We start from the raw sequence: 17,080 nt of genomic DNA on the forward strand, positions 1-17,080 counted from the left end.
TTTACTCTACAGAACAAGATAAAGGAATTGAAAATGCTGTGGCACCACTGAGGGGGAGTAAAAATGGTGACTATCAACCGTGAACTCCTAGGGGAAGAGAGTATGATGGATGTCTTGGCCCCTTCCTCACTGTGCTTGTAATTGCACTGTAGATTTGGGGAAAAAATCACTGAGTCTCATAGATGAGTGTTAGTTCTCAAAGCTTGTTTCAGTTGCTGTAAAAGATTCTGAGTCTCAGAGGAAGGATGTCCCAGACAGTTAATCTCTTTTGATTAGTGTGGGAAGAATGAAACCTGCTGAGCAGTGACCATGGACCTTCAACTGCTTCTGTTTTGTTCTCAGCACATGTACTGGACCATGAAACAACAGCTAGCTCACCACACTATCAATGGCTGCAACCTTAGACCTGGAGACCTCCTAGCCTCTGGAACCATCAGTGGACCTGTAAGCATTTTCAGTAGCCATCATGCTATCCAAAGTGATCATATTTGGATTAGAGACAGAAATAAGTGTGAACCCAACTAGGCTTAGTGGGGTGGTGAATCTGCCACCCTAAGTCCCTGTTCCCTGTGGCCATTCCAAGCAGTGGTGGGAGGGGGATTTTAAAAACTCACCAGCATTGAGAGCATGATGATGTCATTTCCAGGGAAAACCTGAAAGCAACAGCATAGTTCTAGGAGTTGCCAGAAAACTCTATAGTAAAGCCATACCATGTTCAGCTATAGAGTTTCCTGCAATTCCTAGAGCTAATGCAGTTGCTTCTGGGTTTTCCCTGGAAGTGAAATACAAAGCAGGAAGATCATCATCATCACACTTTCAGTGCCACCCCCACCACATCCCCCACCCCCAACTTGTCAAGTCTGCTGTATTGTTATTAACATGTTGTCTAACTCTGGTTCAGAAGCAAGCGATTCTGGGCTCTTACGGAACACCGATGCTGCTAGCTACCTCTCCTCCCCCCACTCCTCCTCTTAGCTATGCCTTTGTTGTGTAGTCTGCTTTGAAATGCTGATATGTGAACAAGATTGTGGAGCCTTCTCAAGCTGGGTGTCTGTGAGGGTGTTAAGCGCCAAGGCCTTGGCTTGGGAACGAGGGAGTAACATCCTTGTGCGAAAATATACTGCATAGAGTGCCCCGCCCGTAGGAATCCTTTGATCTATACCTTAAATGCTTGGTTACTGTCCATGTACCCCAGTCCTTCAATCTCTATCATGGTCTTCAGTTCTGCTTTCAATAAACTAGAAGCTTTGTTTTACCCAAAGACTCGTTATTGAATCCAGCCGACTTGACATTTTGAAGGACTCCCTATTTTGGAGTTCAACCTTTCCGGCAACTGAAAAGGCAATGTCCGACCAGCCTCCGGACAACGGAGAACTCCCAACAAGAGCGGAGGGGGCCGAGACACCCTGGCACATTCACACTGCCAGAAGGACCGCGGCTTCCCCTCCCCAGTTTCAGCTGGTAGTTACTCCCCGGCAATACCAGCCGAGGACCTCGACCACGCTAATGGACCAGGCCCCGATCCGCCGGGAGGCGATCATGACCCACCACACCAAGCGGGTGCAGCTGGCCGAAGCCACGGCTACCAACCTGGGCGAGCCGGAGGAAGGAGCCGAGGCGACCGTGACACAAGCCCTGGGCAGCGGGAGCGAAGGTGCGGAGTGTGAAGAGGAGGACGGGGGGCCGAAACCCAAGGACCCGCCCGACGAGGACTACCAGATGTTCCGGTCAATGGTCCGCCGCGAGGTCGACGGGGCAGTGAAGGACCTCAAGGAACAATTGCAGACCCTAACCGCCCAGCTGGGGAGAGCATTGGGGATAACCGGGACCCGCCAGCAACAGCCGGTGCCAGCGGGGCCGTGAGGACGGCCAAGCCAACCTCCACCTGTCGCCCCAGCGGGCCCCCAAGCGCCGGCGGCGCCCCCCGCGCTGGTGGCGCCCCAAGCGCCGGCGGCCCCCGCCCCGGCCAGACAGCGAGACCTGGGGGGGGGTCGAGAGCTGGATGCAACTTTCGACGGGGATCCGGAGGAAGTGAACTATTTTGCAATCCAAGCGAATAGCTACATGTACTACTGGGGAGATCTGTTCCCTGATGAGGTGAGCCGAGTGGACTATTTGGGGTCGAAGCTGCGGGGTCCTGCTAAGAAGTGGTATGTGAGCCTGTGTGAAACCAACAGCCCGCTCCTGCACTTCGTGAACACGTTCGTGCAAGCTCTACTGACCCAGTACGAGGACCCCCTGCAAGAGGCCTGAGCGCTTTCAGCGCTGCGGAACATGAAGCAGGGGGCCCGATCCATCCGAGAATATGCGGCAGATTTCCAGGCGAACGCCGCCCGAGCCCGGAACTGGAACGAAGTGATGAAGATCGAGCACTTCACTAACGGGCTGAACCCCAGCATCCTGGATCGGGCTCTCACCCAAGCCCAACCAGACACGCTAGTGGGGTGGATCCAGCTCGCGGGAGAGGTGGAAACCAACCTGAAAAGAGTGGCCATGCTGCGCCAGGTGCTGGCGGCGGGCAAGGGGGGACCCAAGACCACCCCGGGGAAGGTCGACCCCCCTAAAGCCAAGAAACCGCCGGGGGTCGCGCCGGCGGGGCCCCGCCGTTGCTTCCGGTGCGGCGACCCAAGTCACCTTGCCTCCAACTGCCCTCAGCCTCCCTCTGGGACCGCCCCGGCGCCGGGGTCAATCAGGCAGAGCACCCCGGCCCCCAAGAAGGCCCCTGGCCGCCCTAAGGATGCAGCGAAAAGCAGCGCGTTGATGGTGCAGGAGGAGCTGCAGGAAGAAGAGGTCCGCCTGTCCGCGGAACTGGCCGACCTCGCGTGGGAAGAGGAGCCGGCGGGAAACGACTTCGACCTGCTTTGAGCGGTGCCAACCAGCAGGTCGATCGGGAAAAGGCACCACTAACGGTAAAAACCACGGGAAGACTGTACTTTGTGATGGTAAAACTATTGAACCCAAAATTGAAAAGATTCCTGCAGATTCGAGCCCTCATAGACTCAGGGTGCAACCGGGAACTAATCTCCCCCAAGGTGGTGGAGGCCCTGGGACTGGATCACGCACAACTGCCCCACCCCATGTTGTTTGAGCAGATGGACAAGTCGGTGATGGGGGGGGGTGACCGTGTACGCAGGAAACAGAGCTATGCCCCTTGGGGATTGAGGGCCATTGGGACCTGGAGACTTTTGTCATTGCCCAAGCGTGCGGCTATCCCGTGGTGTTGGGAGTGGGGTGGCTGGAAAAACATGAGCCCCTTATCCGCTGGAAGGCACAGACCATCAGGTTCCCCGACCCAGACTGTAGCGGGCACCTATGGAACCCGGCATGGGGGCCGCGAGCGCCCGCCGCCCGAGAGAGGGCGTGCGTCCTGGTAGAGGAGGTGCACCAGGTCCCGAGCGCCTATCGCGACCTGATGGAGGTTTTCAGCGAGCAGGACGCCAACCAATTACCTCCCCATCGGAACACAGACTGTGCTATAGAGCTAATCCCCGGGGAAAGTCTGCCCCGGGCCAAACTCTACCAGATGGGGTGGGCTGAGAAAAAGGAACTGCGCAAATTCTTAGACTTGAACTTGAAGAGAGGTTTCATCAGACCCGCAACGGCCCCTCACGCGGCCCCAGTTTTGTTTAGAAAGAAGAAGGATAATACGCTTAGACTTTGCACTGACTTTCGCGGGATAAACGCGATATCAATGTCCAATGCCTACCCCATCCCCCTCATCAAAGACTTATTGAACACGGTGGCGGGGGGGGGGGGAAATCTTCACAAAACTCGACTTGAGAGACGTGTACTTCCGAGTGCGCATCAAAGAGGGGGATGAGTGGAAGACGGCGTTCAACACCCCAATGGGACAATTTGAGTATTTGGTTATGCCGTTTGGGTTGCAGGGGGCGCCTGGGGTATTCATGAACTTTATAAATGATGTGTTGAGAAAATTTCTGTACAAGGGGGTGGTGGTGTACCTGGATGACATCATTATTTACTCGCAGGATGAGCAGTCCCATGTAAAATTGGTGAGGGAGGTGCTGACCACCCTGCTAGAGCACCAGCTGTATGCCAAACTGTCTAAATGTGAATTTCACCGCACTGAATTGGACTACCTCGGATTCCGAGTGTCCAGGGACGGACTAGCCATGGACCCGGTGAAAGTCCAGGCGGTCTTAGAGTGGGCTCCCCCGAGGACATGTAGACAGCTCCAATCATTTCTCGGATTCTCCAATTTTTACAGAGGATTCATTGAGGGGTTCGCCCAAATCGCCCTACCCCTGACTGACCTCCTCAGGACGAAGGGGGAGGACGCGAAACGCCCCGGGGCCAAGCTAAACTGGACGCCCGCTTGCCAGGCGGCTTTCGACAGGCTCAAGCAACTGTTCACTAGCGAGCCAGTCCTGAGCCACCCGGATGAGCAAAAGGGCTTCGTGGTCCAATGCGACGCTTCCGACGTCGCCGTAGGAGCCATTCTCATGCAGAGGGATGGGGAGGGGAAGCTACGGCCCTGTGCCTACATCTCGCGGAAGTTCTCTGACGAGCAGAGAAATTGGTCAGTGTGGGACAAGGAGGCTTTCGCAGTCATGTTTGCACTAAAAACCTGGAGATCGTGGTTGGAGGGAGCTAAGGTGCCATTCGAGATCTGGACTGATCACAAAAATCTCGAAGCCCTCACTGGGAAGAGGAAATTAAGTGAAAAACAAATCCGGTGGGCAGGATTCTTTTCAAAGTTCGATTTCACCCTAAAACACATTCCGGGGACCCGGAATTTCTTAGCCGACGCCCTATCCAGGCTCCCGCAACACGAAAGTCAGAGGGAAGAGGTGGTTGACTCGCTAATTTCCCCCACGCAAGTGGCGGCCATGGTCACCACCCGCTCACAGAAAAGGAGGGAGCTAGACGGGCTCAGCCGCGAGCGCATTGCCTTGGAGACCGAGAGGGAGGGAGGTGGGCGGCCCGAGGGAGTGCAGAAGGGAAAGGACGGGTTGTGGTACAAGGGGGGGAAACTCTACGTACCGATGTCACTGAGAAGGGAAATCTTGCAACTGTGCCATTCGTCCAAGCTGGCCGGTCACTTTTGCTATGTAAAAACCTTGCACTTAGTGAACCGGCAGTTTTGGTGGCCGTCTCTACGAAAGGACGTGTCAGAATTTGTGACCGGTTGCCCGGTGTGCATAATGGCGAAGAAGAGGGGAGGGAAGCCCCCGGGTCTCTTGCTGCCACTAGAAACAGCCAAACGCCCCTGGTCCATTGTGTCCATGGATTTCATAGTAGAACTCCCTTCGTCGAGGGGGAAAACAGTCATTTTGGTGGTGGTGGACATGTTTTCAAAACAAGCCCACTTCATCCCCTGTGCCCAATTACCCACAGCCAAGAAACTGGCCGCCTTATTCTTTGATCACGTGGCCAAACTCCACTCAATTCCAGACAAGGTTATTAGTGACCGGGGGCCTCAGTTCGTTGCCACCTTTTGGCGGGAGTTCTGCAAACTGTTAGGAATGGAGCAGGGGCTAAGCTCAGCATACCACCCCCAGACGGACGGACAGACGGAGAGAGTGAATGGGGTGCTGGAACAGTATTTACGATGCTTTGTGAGTCAACGCCAGTCCGACTGGGTAGACCTCCTCCCTTTTGCAGAATATGCCTATAACAACAGTGCTCACAGTTCCACTAAAGCCTCCCCCTCATCCACAGTGTTTGGGTATGAGGGAAAACCAATCCCGATGCTGCCGGGGGGGGAAGGTCCAGGGACGGGCTCCGCCTTCGAGCAGTGGTGGCAGGGACCTAGCCAGTGCTGGCCAGCTATCCAGGAAAACTTAAAAACAGCAAAAGAGGCTTACAAGAGGCAATACGACAAGTCTCACGTGCCAGTCTGGGAACTAAAAGTTGGGGACTCGGTATACTTGTCAACGAAAAATCTACCCCTTTCCCAACCATCCAGGAAGCTGGCTTTTAAATTCGTGGGGCCCTTTAAGATCAAGCGGGTAATTAACCCAGTAACAGTGGAATTAGATTTGCCTCCGGCTCTTGGTAAAATCCACCCTGTATTTCATTGCAGCTTACTTCGTCGAAGCCCGCACTCGACCGATTGGCACCAATCAGAGTCAACGAAGCACAGTTCCGAAACACAGAGCCATAATCAGGAGCAACCTCGAGCCCGCGCCGTAGGGGGGGCTTAGGGGGGGCAGTATGTCAAGTCTGCTGTATTGTTATTAACATGTTGTCTAACTCTGGTTCAGAAGCAAGGGATTCTGGGCTCTTACGGAACACCGATGCTGCTAGCTACCTCTCCTCCCCCCTCCTCCTCTTAGCTATGCCTTTGTTGTGTAGTCTGCTTTGAAATGCTGATATGTGAACAAGATTGTGGAGCCTTCTCAAGCTGGGTGTCTGTGAGGGTGTTAAGCGCCAAGGCCTTGGCTTGGGAACGAGGGGGTAACATCCTTGTGCGAAAATATATTGCATAGAGTGCCCCGCCCGTAGGAATCCTTTGCTCTATACCTTAAATGCTTGGTTACTGTCCATGTACCCCAGTCCTTCAATCTCTATCATGGTCTTCAGTTCTGCTTTCAATAAACTAGAAGCTTTGTTTTACCCAAAGACTCATTATTGAATCCAGCCGACTTGACACAACTGTGGACTTGAGTCCCTCTTGTGATCTTCACAGCAGCGAATGTAGAAGAAAATTAGAGTCCACTGGCACCCTTAAGACCAACAAAGTTTTATTCAAGATATGAACTTTTGTATGCATGCACAGTTCTTCAGATACAATGAAATGGAAATTACCAATCCATAATATAGGTAGAGGGTGATCAGCAACTTAGGATACAGTATAATGAAGATGTTTAACAGATTCAAGGACCAAATAGAAATAACAAGCTGAGTTTATATGGTCACCATTTGTTTGGGTTTCATTCCAAGGGAAAACATCGTGAAGGAAATATGTCAAACTTGGAGATTGATGAGCAGATGTATCCTTATACGTGAAATGCTGAAAGTAATTAACTGAGATCCTGCCATTGTGCTCCAGCAGTCTCCTCTAGGCATGGAGGCTACCTTACAGCATCTTTTTCTTTGAAGTGGGGCTGTGTAGAGCTCTCTCCCCTGTCTTCAGGCCTGCCCAATAGCCAAACTGCTCAATTTTATTTGTCAGGGAGTCAATTGAGTCTAGTGGTTGTTCCAAAATAAAGACCAAGTCATCTGCAAATGCTCTCAATTTATATTGTTCACCCTTGATCACTGCCCCTTTAATATTTGGGTCTTATTTGGATATTCAATATCTCCAAACATAAGATAACTAAGAGTGGTGATAATGGACAGCCTTGTCTTGTACCTTTCTGAATAGGAATTGAGTCTGATAGTTCACCATTCACCATCACCTTTGCTGATTGGGGAGAATATATTGATTGTATTGCTCTTAAAAAAGGTTCACTACATTCCATCCCCTTCAATTGCTGTATCATGAATTGCCAGCGAACATTGTCAAAGGCCTTTTCTGCGTCTAGGCATATTAATGCCAATTGTTTCTCTGGATGATTCTAATAGTATTCAATTATATTGCATATTGTTCTGACATTATCTTTCAGATATCTTCTAGGAAGAAATCCTGCTTGGTCTCGATGAATGATGACCGATAGAATTTTTTTTAATCGTTGTGCCAATATATAGGGAAAAATTTTATAGTCCACATTCAGTAGAGAGATTGGTCTAAAGTTCTTTATATCTTTCAGATCTTCACCTTCTTTTTTGAATTAAAGATATTGTTGCTTCTTGCTATGAATTTGGAATTTCCGCTTCTTTTTGTATCACTTCCATGAGTTGTTTAAATGGTTTCAATAAACAATCTTCAGATGCTTTGTAGTATTCCGCTGGAAGACCATCTGGACCCGATGATTTAGCATTCTTTTGCTTTGCTATTGCTTCTTCTAGTTGTCTTATCGTTATTGGTTCATTTAAGATTTCCCGTTGTTCCTCTGAAAATTTGTTGAGATTATGTTTCTCAAGATATTTTGTTAAATGCTCCCCTTGAACTTGTTTGGTTCCATATAATTTTTTATAAAATTGTTCCACAATTTGACTTATTTCCTGTCATTGAAATTTCTCTTTATTATTTTCATCCCTCAGTACTGTTGTTATTCTTTTAGTACTTTTTCTTTCTCAGTTTATATGCCCGCCACCTTCCCGGTTTATTAGCAAATTCAAAATAATTTTGTTTAGCATGTCTTAACTTTTTCTCCACTTCCTCTACCAACAATAAATTAAGTTGATGTTGTATTTTTTTAATTCTTTCTTGAAACTCACCACAGATTTTGCTTCCACACCATTAAAATCTTTGAAACCAGCAAAGTTGTTTTCAACATATATCTCTTTGTCTTTCAGTTTAATTTTATATACCTCTCTGATTTTTAGACCAGAAAATCGCCACCCTAAGAATTGATCTTCACAGATTTCACAGCTGAGTATAGTCTCTGTGGCTCTATAACTCAGTCAGGCCTTGTGCTTCTGCAGTAACTTCACAGCATACATTGAGCAAGTCAGCTCAGTTTAATATAAGTTGGTTAGCAGATTTTTATATAGAAAGTGGTGTGAATCTGCACCACCTTCTTGGAACAAGTTTGGAGTATTATAAGATTCAAGATTCTAGGCAGGGAAACTTTTGGATGCCTCCAAAGTGAGAAAAGGGAGCTGGATATTCCCCCGCTCCTACTTTATAGTCACTTTATCTCCGTTCCATAAACTTTCATTCATAAGATCTCGTCCCTCCACCAACAATAGTGATGAATAGAAGTATTGAAAAGAACTTACAGTCCGCCGATGTGCAACCCACACTCCATACAGACACTTCGGTTTGAAATTAAAGTTGAAAGGAAAAGAAACTGGTGTTCAACCCTACAGCCATTTAAAATGGTGATCGGGTCAGTGAGGCTCGCCGCAACAGCGGGTTTGGGAAACAGCCACTGCTGTTAATCCCGCTCCGAGCCGTCAAGCCACCAGCCTTCCCAGACCCTTCCCGGGTCCAGAAGTCGAGTCCCCCAGCACGGGGGGCCCCTCAACTGCCCAATTAGAAAGCAACTCACGGGAGCTAGCCCGGGTCGCTTTCTACATTAGGTTGCCAAAACCGGAAGTCTGATTTGGATTCTTTATACATTGTTTTACTTTGTTTTAACAGTTCTCTTAGACTTCAAAAAGCATTCTGTAGGCAGTCTTCCAGAGAACAAAGTATTAAATAAGAGACAAACAATTCAGCCTAACATCTCAATTGACTGAATCTATAAATATTTTTGACACTCTCTAGGAAAGTTTACATTCTTTACACAAATAAATTACACGAAAGCTTATGTTCTAAATAAAAATTGGTTGGTCTTAAAGGTTAAACTTGACTCCTGCTTTGTTCAACTCTCTAGGATAGTAGAGCATCCCTGAGTTTTGAATGAACTGATTTAAAAAAACTAATGGAAATAAATGTCTGTCCTTGCTCCATCTTTCAGGATCCTGAGAACTTTGGTTCTATGTTGGAAATGTCTTGGAAGGGAACAAAAGCAATTGACCTTGGGAATGGGCAATCCCGTAAATTTCTGCAAGATGGTGATGAAGTCATCCTAACAGGTGTGTGTACATGTGGTGTGAAGGTAAAGTTGAGACAAGATATGAGGTACTCTAAGCATGGGTTTGGGGGTTGGTTTAAGTAGCATGAACTTGAGTCCAACTCAGACAGAAACATCAACACAGGGGAGGGCTAAGTGAACTTATTTTTTTTAAGTATTTATTTAGATTGTGCAAAAGATGATACAATAATTAAGGAAGATATACATTACATAGTTGTAGAACAATTCCATACAGAGTACTTCAGTTTAAAAAGACTGGAATTTGCAGTGGTCAATTAGAAATAACCAAAGATACAAAATATAAATCCAGTAATCACTAAAATTGGAAAATAAAAAGGTAAAGGTAGTCCCCTGTGCAAGCACCGAGTTGTTACTGACCCTATAGTGTGACATCACATAATGATGTTTTCTTGGCAGTCTTTTTACAGGGTGGTTTGCCATTGCCTTCCCCAGTCATATACACTTTACCCCCAACAAGCTGGGTATTCATTTTACTAACCTCAGGATTGAAGGCTGAGTAAACCTTGAGTAAGCTACCTTAATCCAGCTTCCGCCAGGATCAAACTTAGGTCATGAGCAGAACTTGGACTGCAGTACTGTAGCTTACCACTCTTTTGTCGGAGTTGTCCTTAAAAGGGCAGTTGCTGTCAGAGCTGTCTCAGCCCCACCTACCTCATAGGATGTCTGTTGTTCGGGGGGGGGGGAGGTAAAGGAGATTGTGACTGCTCTGAGACTCTGAGATTCAAAGTATAGGGTGGGATATAAATCCAATATCTTCTTCTGTGCCACGGGGCCCTATTAAAATTGGAAAATAGAGTATACTTTACAAAATTAATGTTTTTTCCCCCAACACTATTCTTAACACCTAGTTGTCCCTGTCTTTGGTCCTAGCTAAACTCATGGTCCCTCCATGTGAACCTTTAGCTTCATGCTCCCTGGCCCTACTTTCAAGACAGTTGCCTTCCTAGTCATCGGTATCACTTCAACTACAAGAGTGAGTGAACTGGCTGTGCTCAAGATAGACCCCCCCCCCCCCCCCCGTTCCTCAATTTTTTTTGCTGAGTGGTTCTACATCCTAGACTTAAGTTTCTACCTAAGGTGGTTTGGAAGTTTCACCTCACCCAAGAAGTGGCCTTGCTGGTTTTCTTTCTTTCTGAAGAAGATGATGATATTGGATTTATATCCCGCCCTCCACTCCAAAGAGTCTCAGAGCGGCTCACAATCTCCTTTACCTTCCTCCCTCACAACAGACACCCTGTGAGGTGGGTGGGGCTGGAGAAGGCTCTCACTGCAGCTGCCCCTTCAAGGACAACCTCTGCCAGAGCTATGGCTGACCCAAGGCCAAGGGCATTATATCCACAGGAAAGACCTGCAGAGACGTATGTTTCCATGGAGGACCATGTGGACAGAGTGAGAGGACTAAGTCAAGAGAGATGATGATGATGTTGATGATGGTATTGGATATTGGATTTATATTCTGCCTTCCAAATCTCAGAGTGGCTTACAATCTCCTATATCTTCTCCCCCACACACAACAGACACCCTGTGAGGTGTGTGGGGCTGGAGAGGGCTCTCACAGCAGCTGCCCTTTCAAGGACAACCTCTGCCAGAGCTATGGCTGACCCAAGGCCATGCTAGCATGTGCAAGTGGAGGAGTGGGGAATCAAACCCGGTTCTCCCAGATAAGAGTCCGCACACTTTAACCACTACACCAGACTGGCTCTCAAGATGAACCCCATCTCGAGAACTGTGCAGACCCTCCATTCCTTAGATCTCGGGAGTGCTGTCCTTTACCAGCTCAGCAGAGCTCAACATTTTCATAAAGAAAAGGCTTTATTTGTTTGCGGGGGACCAAAAAAAGGTAGGGCTGCATTGTCCCAATCAGTCTCCCAGTGGGTCATGGCAGTCATCTGTTCTGACTACGGAACTGCTGGGAGGGCGGGGTATCCCCCTTTGGAGTTGTTTAGCTTGTAAAGACTTCTTTGTGGCCAGCTTTCACAAGCTCAGTCCCAACAGTTGTTGCTGAACAATAATTATAGGCAGGCCTTAAATTCAGCAGAAGCTCACAGGAGCGCAGCTCCTGAACCTTTCTGATGGCCCCCCTCCTCGTCCCCACCTACTTTGTCCATTGAATAGTAGGTGCAGCTGCATAACAATTCCTGGATTAGGAGAGCAGGCAGCCAGCCAGCCACCAGGAGCTTTGCCACACTCCCAGAAGCCTTCTCTAACCCCTGGAGAAGCCCACACTACTCTTTCTCCACTTCTTATGTGATTTTGGGCGGTGGGTGGCTTGCTGGCCTTTTGACGGGGGGTGGGGGGTAGCCAAGGAGAGCCCCAGGTGAACAAGGCCTGCTTGGGCTGGCTGGATCTCTAGCCAGTCCAAGCAGGCCTCACTTGCCCAGGGCTCTCCTTTCTTGCATTGGGTTACTTTTGGCTGGGGGAGGCGGCATATATTAATAAGTCATAAATAAATTTTATGATTCTGGTTTTATTTTAGGTGCTCACAATTTTATCGCATATTAATATTTGTAATTAATTAGGTTTACTATGGTTGAGCCTAACGGTAAGAACATAAGAACATAAGAGAAGCCATGTTGGATCAGGCCAATGGCCCATCCAGTTCAACACTCTGTGTCCCACAGTGGCAAAAAACCCCCCCAAGTACCATCAGGAGGTTCACAAGTGGGGCTAGAAGCCCTTCCACTTTGCCCCACCCCACCCAAGCACCAAGAATACAGAGCATCACTGCCCCAGACAGTTCCAACAATATGCTGTGGCTAATAGCCACTGATAGCTCCATATTTTGATCCAATCCCCTCTTGAAGCTGGCTATGCTTGTAGCTGCCACCACTTCCTGTGGCAGGGAATTCCATGTTAATCACTCTTTGGGTGAAGAAGTACTTCTTTTTATCCGTTCTAACCCGACTGCTCAGCAATTTCATTGAATGCCCATGAGTTCTTATATTGTGAGAAAGGGAGAAAAGTACTTCTTTACTTTCTGCATCCCATGCATAATCTTGTAAATTCAATATTATTTGCTTTTATATCTTATCTTGTAGCTGATTTCTTTTTATGATGCTTTTAGTCTTTTTTAAAATCATTAAGTTCTTAATTTTCTATTGTGATGGCCTTTGGCTATAAACAATATTTCTGCATTCTACTGAGTTATGCTAATGAGCTCTACCACCTATTTTTCTACAAAATGACCTCTGGTTACAGGTAAGTCAGCCATGTTTTCTGGAGCACAGCAGTGATTTCCAAGCATCTCAGACTTGCAGCTAATGTGCATTTGACTTTTTACAATTCCAAGTATTGGGAAGCAAATTAGATGAAGTGGAAAAATCCATGTGAGTACATCAGCACTAGTTGCAAAAGGTGCAAGATGTTCATTTCAATAATTAGGTTTTTCTTTATTAAACCCAGGAGCTGCAATTGGGGGTTCTCTGTGCTGCATCTGTTGCACAACACTTTACAGATCTGCAGCGGCAATGCAAGGCATTCACAAAAAATATTCTGGTAGCTCCCTCTTTTTTTAATGTGGGTCTGCATTGCCCTTTTCTTGATGCCTGGCAGCTGAAAACTGTCTTAGTAAAATATCCTGAGGCTGTTTGCTGCATCTCTGGATGAGTCATTACTTTGGTTTTACCTCCTTCCCCAAAGACACATGAGATTACCTTCTCTGAGTGTGGTTAAGTCCTTTTACATACTTTGGAAATAAACAATGTATGTGGGAGGTGTAGGTGCATCACTCACAATTCAGGAAAATATGTTCCATTGTGTTTGGAGTATGCTGCTTGATGAGGAGCCCTGTGGTGCAGAGTGGTAAAGCTGCAGTGCTGCAGTCCAAGCTCTGCTCATGACCTGAGTTTGATCCCGGCAGAAGCTGGGTTCAGGTAGCCGGCTCAAGGTTGACTCAGCCTTCCATCCTTCCGAGGTTGGTAAAATGAGTACCCAGCTTGCTGGGGGGGGGGGGAGTGTAGATGACTGGGGAAGGCAATGACATAAGAGAAGCCATGTTGGATCAGGCCAATGGCCCATCCAGTCCAACACTCTGTATCACACAGTGGCCAATATATATATATACGCACACACTGTGGCTAATAGCCACTGATGGACCTCTGCTCCATATTTTTATCTAACCCCCTCTTGAAGCTGGCTATGCTTGTAGCTGCCACCACCTCCTGTGGCAGTGAATTCCACATGTTAATCACCCTTTGGGTGAAGAAGTACTTCCTTCTATCCATTTTAACCTGACTGCTCAGCAATTTCATTGAATGCCCACAAGTTCTTGTATTGTGAGAAAGGGAGAAAAGGACTTCTTTCTCTACTTTCTCCATCCCATGCATAATCTTGTAAATCTCTATCATGTCACCCCGCAGTCGACGTTTCTCCAAGCTAAAGAGCCCTAAGCGTTTTAACCTTTCTTCATAGGGAAAGTGTTCCAACCCTTTAATCGTTCTAGTTGCCCTTTTCTGCACTTTTTCCAATGCTATAATATCCTTTTTGAGGTGCGGTGACCAGAATTCTACACAATATTCCAAATGAGACCGCACCATCGATTTATACAGGGGCATTATGATACTGGCTGATTTGTTTTCAATTCCCTTCCTAATAATTCCCAGCATGGCATTGACCTTTTTTATTGCAATCGCACACTGTCTTGACATTTTCAGTGAGTTATCTACCACGACCCCAAGATCATTCTCTTGGTCATTCTCTGCCAGTTCACACCCCATCAACTTGTATTTGCAGCTGGGATTCTTTGCCCCAATGTGCATTACTTTGCACTTGGCCACATTGAACCTCATCTGCCATGTTGACGCCCACTCACCCAACCTCAACAGATCCCTTTGGAGTGCCTCACAAACCACCCCATAGAAAGTCTGCCATGAAAACTTCGTGATGCGACATCATCCCGGAGTCAGAAACGACTGGTGCTTGCACAGGGGACTGCCTTTACCTTTTTATGCTGCTTGAAAGGCTAAGTTTATAACAATAGGCTTCAATATAAACCTGGTAGCATCTAAAAAGAGTTCAGTGAGCCCCTGAATTACCTAATGCTCCCCTCCCAAAGTCTTTGGGGAGCTCATTCCTCAACTTCAGGGCCACAACAAACAAGGCCATTCTCTTGCCCTGAAAATTATCTAACTACTTTGTTTTCTCATTCTGCAGGCTACTGCCAGGGACATGGTTATCGAGTTGGCTTTGGGGAATGTTCTGGAAAAGTGCTCCCAGCCAAATTGATTTGAGTATCTTTTTTCAAGGGCATCCAAGAAGAAAAGGAGCCAGGAGAATTCTTTCTTGGTGTTTTTTTCCTGTTTCTGATGCTACGGTCTATTACTGCACAATAATGTTAGTATTAGTACAAAATAATAAAAACCACTAAATTTTTGTTATGGACAATTTCTTGTTTGTCATAATCAATCGATCAATCAATCTTTTGCATTAGCAACAAAATGCCATAGCAACCAACAACCAGACTTAACAATAAAAAACTCAATAAAATATTCAATGCAACAATAGAATTAATCATGATAAAATCAATCATAACAAGAATCCAAGACTACAGCTGAACCATGAGAGCTATTTTTGCTGTGTCATCACATTCTGATATGCAGACTGGCTGAAAAAAGGCAGGTCCTCTGAGCGTGTACTGAATGCTGCTCTTAACAGTGAAATCCTATGCAGAGTTACTTCAGGCTATATCCACTGAAGTCAAGGCACTTAGACTGGAGTAACTCTGCATAGGATGGTGCTATGGCATGAAAAGTTACAATTAGAGTTGTCAGCTCTAGGTCAGGAAATTCCTGGAGATTTTGCGGGGGGCGGGGGTGGAACCTGGGGATGGGAGGGTTTGGGGGAGGGAGGGAACTCAGTGGAATACAAGGCCACAGTCTATCCACCAATGCAGCTATTTTCTCGGGGGGGGGGGGGAGTGATGATCTTCTATCGGCCTCCCTTGCTTCAACCTGCACATTATATCATCTATGCCAGGGGTGTCAAAAGTGCAGCCTGTGGGCTGCATTCAGCTTGCCCAGGGCTTTAATCAGGACCATGGCTCTTTTCTCCACCCTCCTCTCCCCACCCCTCCTGTCCTCATCCTTTCAGAGGCTGCCAAAGTTCCCAGTATCTTCTGTCTTGTTTTGCCAGCTTCAGCAGGAAGTTCTTCTGGGCTTGCAAAAAAAAAAAAATGCAGAATGCATTAAGGTCTCTGCTCCGAGATAGACTACTCTGGGAAGTCAGAATCTTTTCTTGTTTTGTAGACTTCCAAGTTACCCTTATCCTCCCTAGCTGAGTAAAGATTACTTTTAAGCTAATACATCTGCAGCTGGCTGCTTTATTTCTTTTACCTCTTTGCATAACTGTGCTAAGTATCCCTAGCAGCTGCACTGTACAAAATGGTTCATAAACTAACTTAAATAAATGATTAGGGACTGTGGTCTATTCTATTGTGTATTTTTAGAATCATAGAATCAGAGTTGGAAGGGACTTCCAGGGCCATCTAGTCTAACCTGCTGCACAATGCAGGAAATTCACAAATACCTCCCCCCTAAATCCGCAGGATTAGCTCTGCTGTCATATGGCCATCTACCCTCTATTTAAAAACCTCCAAAGGAGAGCCCATCACCTCCTGAGGAAGCCTGTTCCTCTGAGGAACCGCTCTGTCAGGAAGTTCTTCCTAATGTTGAGCCAATTTTTTTTTTGCGTTGTTCAATGTGTTATGTTAATATTTATGTTTTGTTTCAGATCTGTTTTTAGATTTCTGGTTGGTTCCAGATTTCTATAATCCTAATCCTATTGCACTATTTTGTGGTGGCACATACAATCCTTCCTCACATTACATAAGGACTCAAAGGTTCAGCCAGGGGCTGCCACTTGCTAATCTTTACCTCGTCACATTTATTGTTTCTACCATTCACCTCAGAAAAATCCAAAACAGACAGCTAGATACAGTGGTTGTGGCACATGTGACCTCCCATTTGAATAAAATGTGTGACAAAAAGATTAATGAGAAAATGTGATGGCACCAATAAATCAGTCATAGGTATGGAATTGAGCCTTTCTTCACTAGGGGTGAAAAAAGGATAATGACGAAGCCTTGCCTCAAGGGAAAGTCAACAACAAATCAATTCACTGCTGCTGGCTAACATGTGTAGCTCATGCCTGCAAGATGAAAAGGTGCATGACTCCCTGTCTCTCTGTGGAAAGCTGTTTTCATTGCTAAATGTTCGATCAATCGAGATGTGTGGCCTATGAGATGGATACATTTGCATGAATGTTATCAGACTTGGGTGCCTCAGATGTTGTCTGGAAAATGTTACCTGCCTTTGCCCACCAAAATACCAAGTTCAAAGATATCTTGTGGCAAATGAAAATCAGTATGACCTGTTGCCCTTCCTTTGGCTGCCTTGAGTGGTTCCACCTCCCCTGGCAGTCAAGATGAAAGATGCATTTACAAGGCAGACTTAAACTGATGGACAAATATTCCT

At 46.9% G+C, this 17,080-nt stretch overlaps 1 protein-coding gene across 1 annotated transcript in view; it reads left to right on the plus strand.

Moving 5' to 3' along the window:
• FAH (fumarylacetoacetate hydrolase) overlaps positions 1-14,993 on the plus strand; it is a 60,052-nt gene extending 45,059 nt beyond the window's left edge. Inside the window, exons 12-14 of the mRNA XM_060260273.1 lie at positions 343-444; positions 9,474-9,591; positions 14,763-14,993. Coding sequence (XP_060116256.1) covers positions 343-444; positions 9,474-9,591; positions 14,763-14,839 — 297 coding nt within the window. The 3' untranslated portion in view covers positions 14,840-14,993. The remainder of the gene's footprint in view (positions 1-342; positions 445-9,473; positions 9,592-14,762) is intronic.
• The last annotated feature ends 2,087 nt before the right edge of the window (positions 14,994-17,080 follow it).

Source organism: Heteronotia binoei, chromosome 19 (assembly GCF_032191835.1).
Source record: "Heteronotia binoei isolate CCM8104 ecotype False Entrance Well chromosome 19, APGP_CSIRO_Hbin_v1, whole genome shotgun sequence".
In the NCBI taxonomy this organism is placed as follows: Eukaryota; Metazoa; Chordata; class Lepidosauria; order Squamata; family Gekkonidae; genus Heteronotia; species Heteronotia binoei.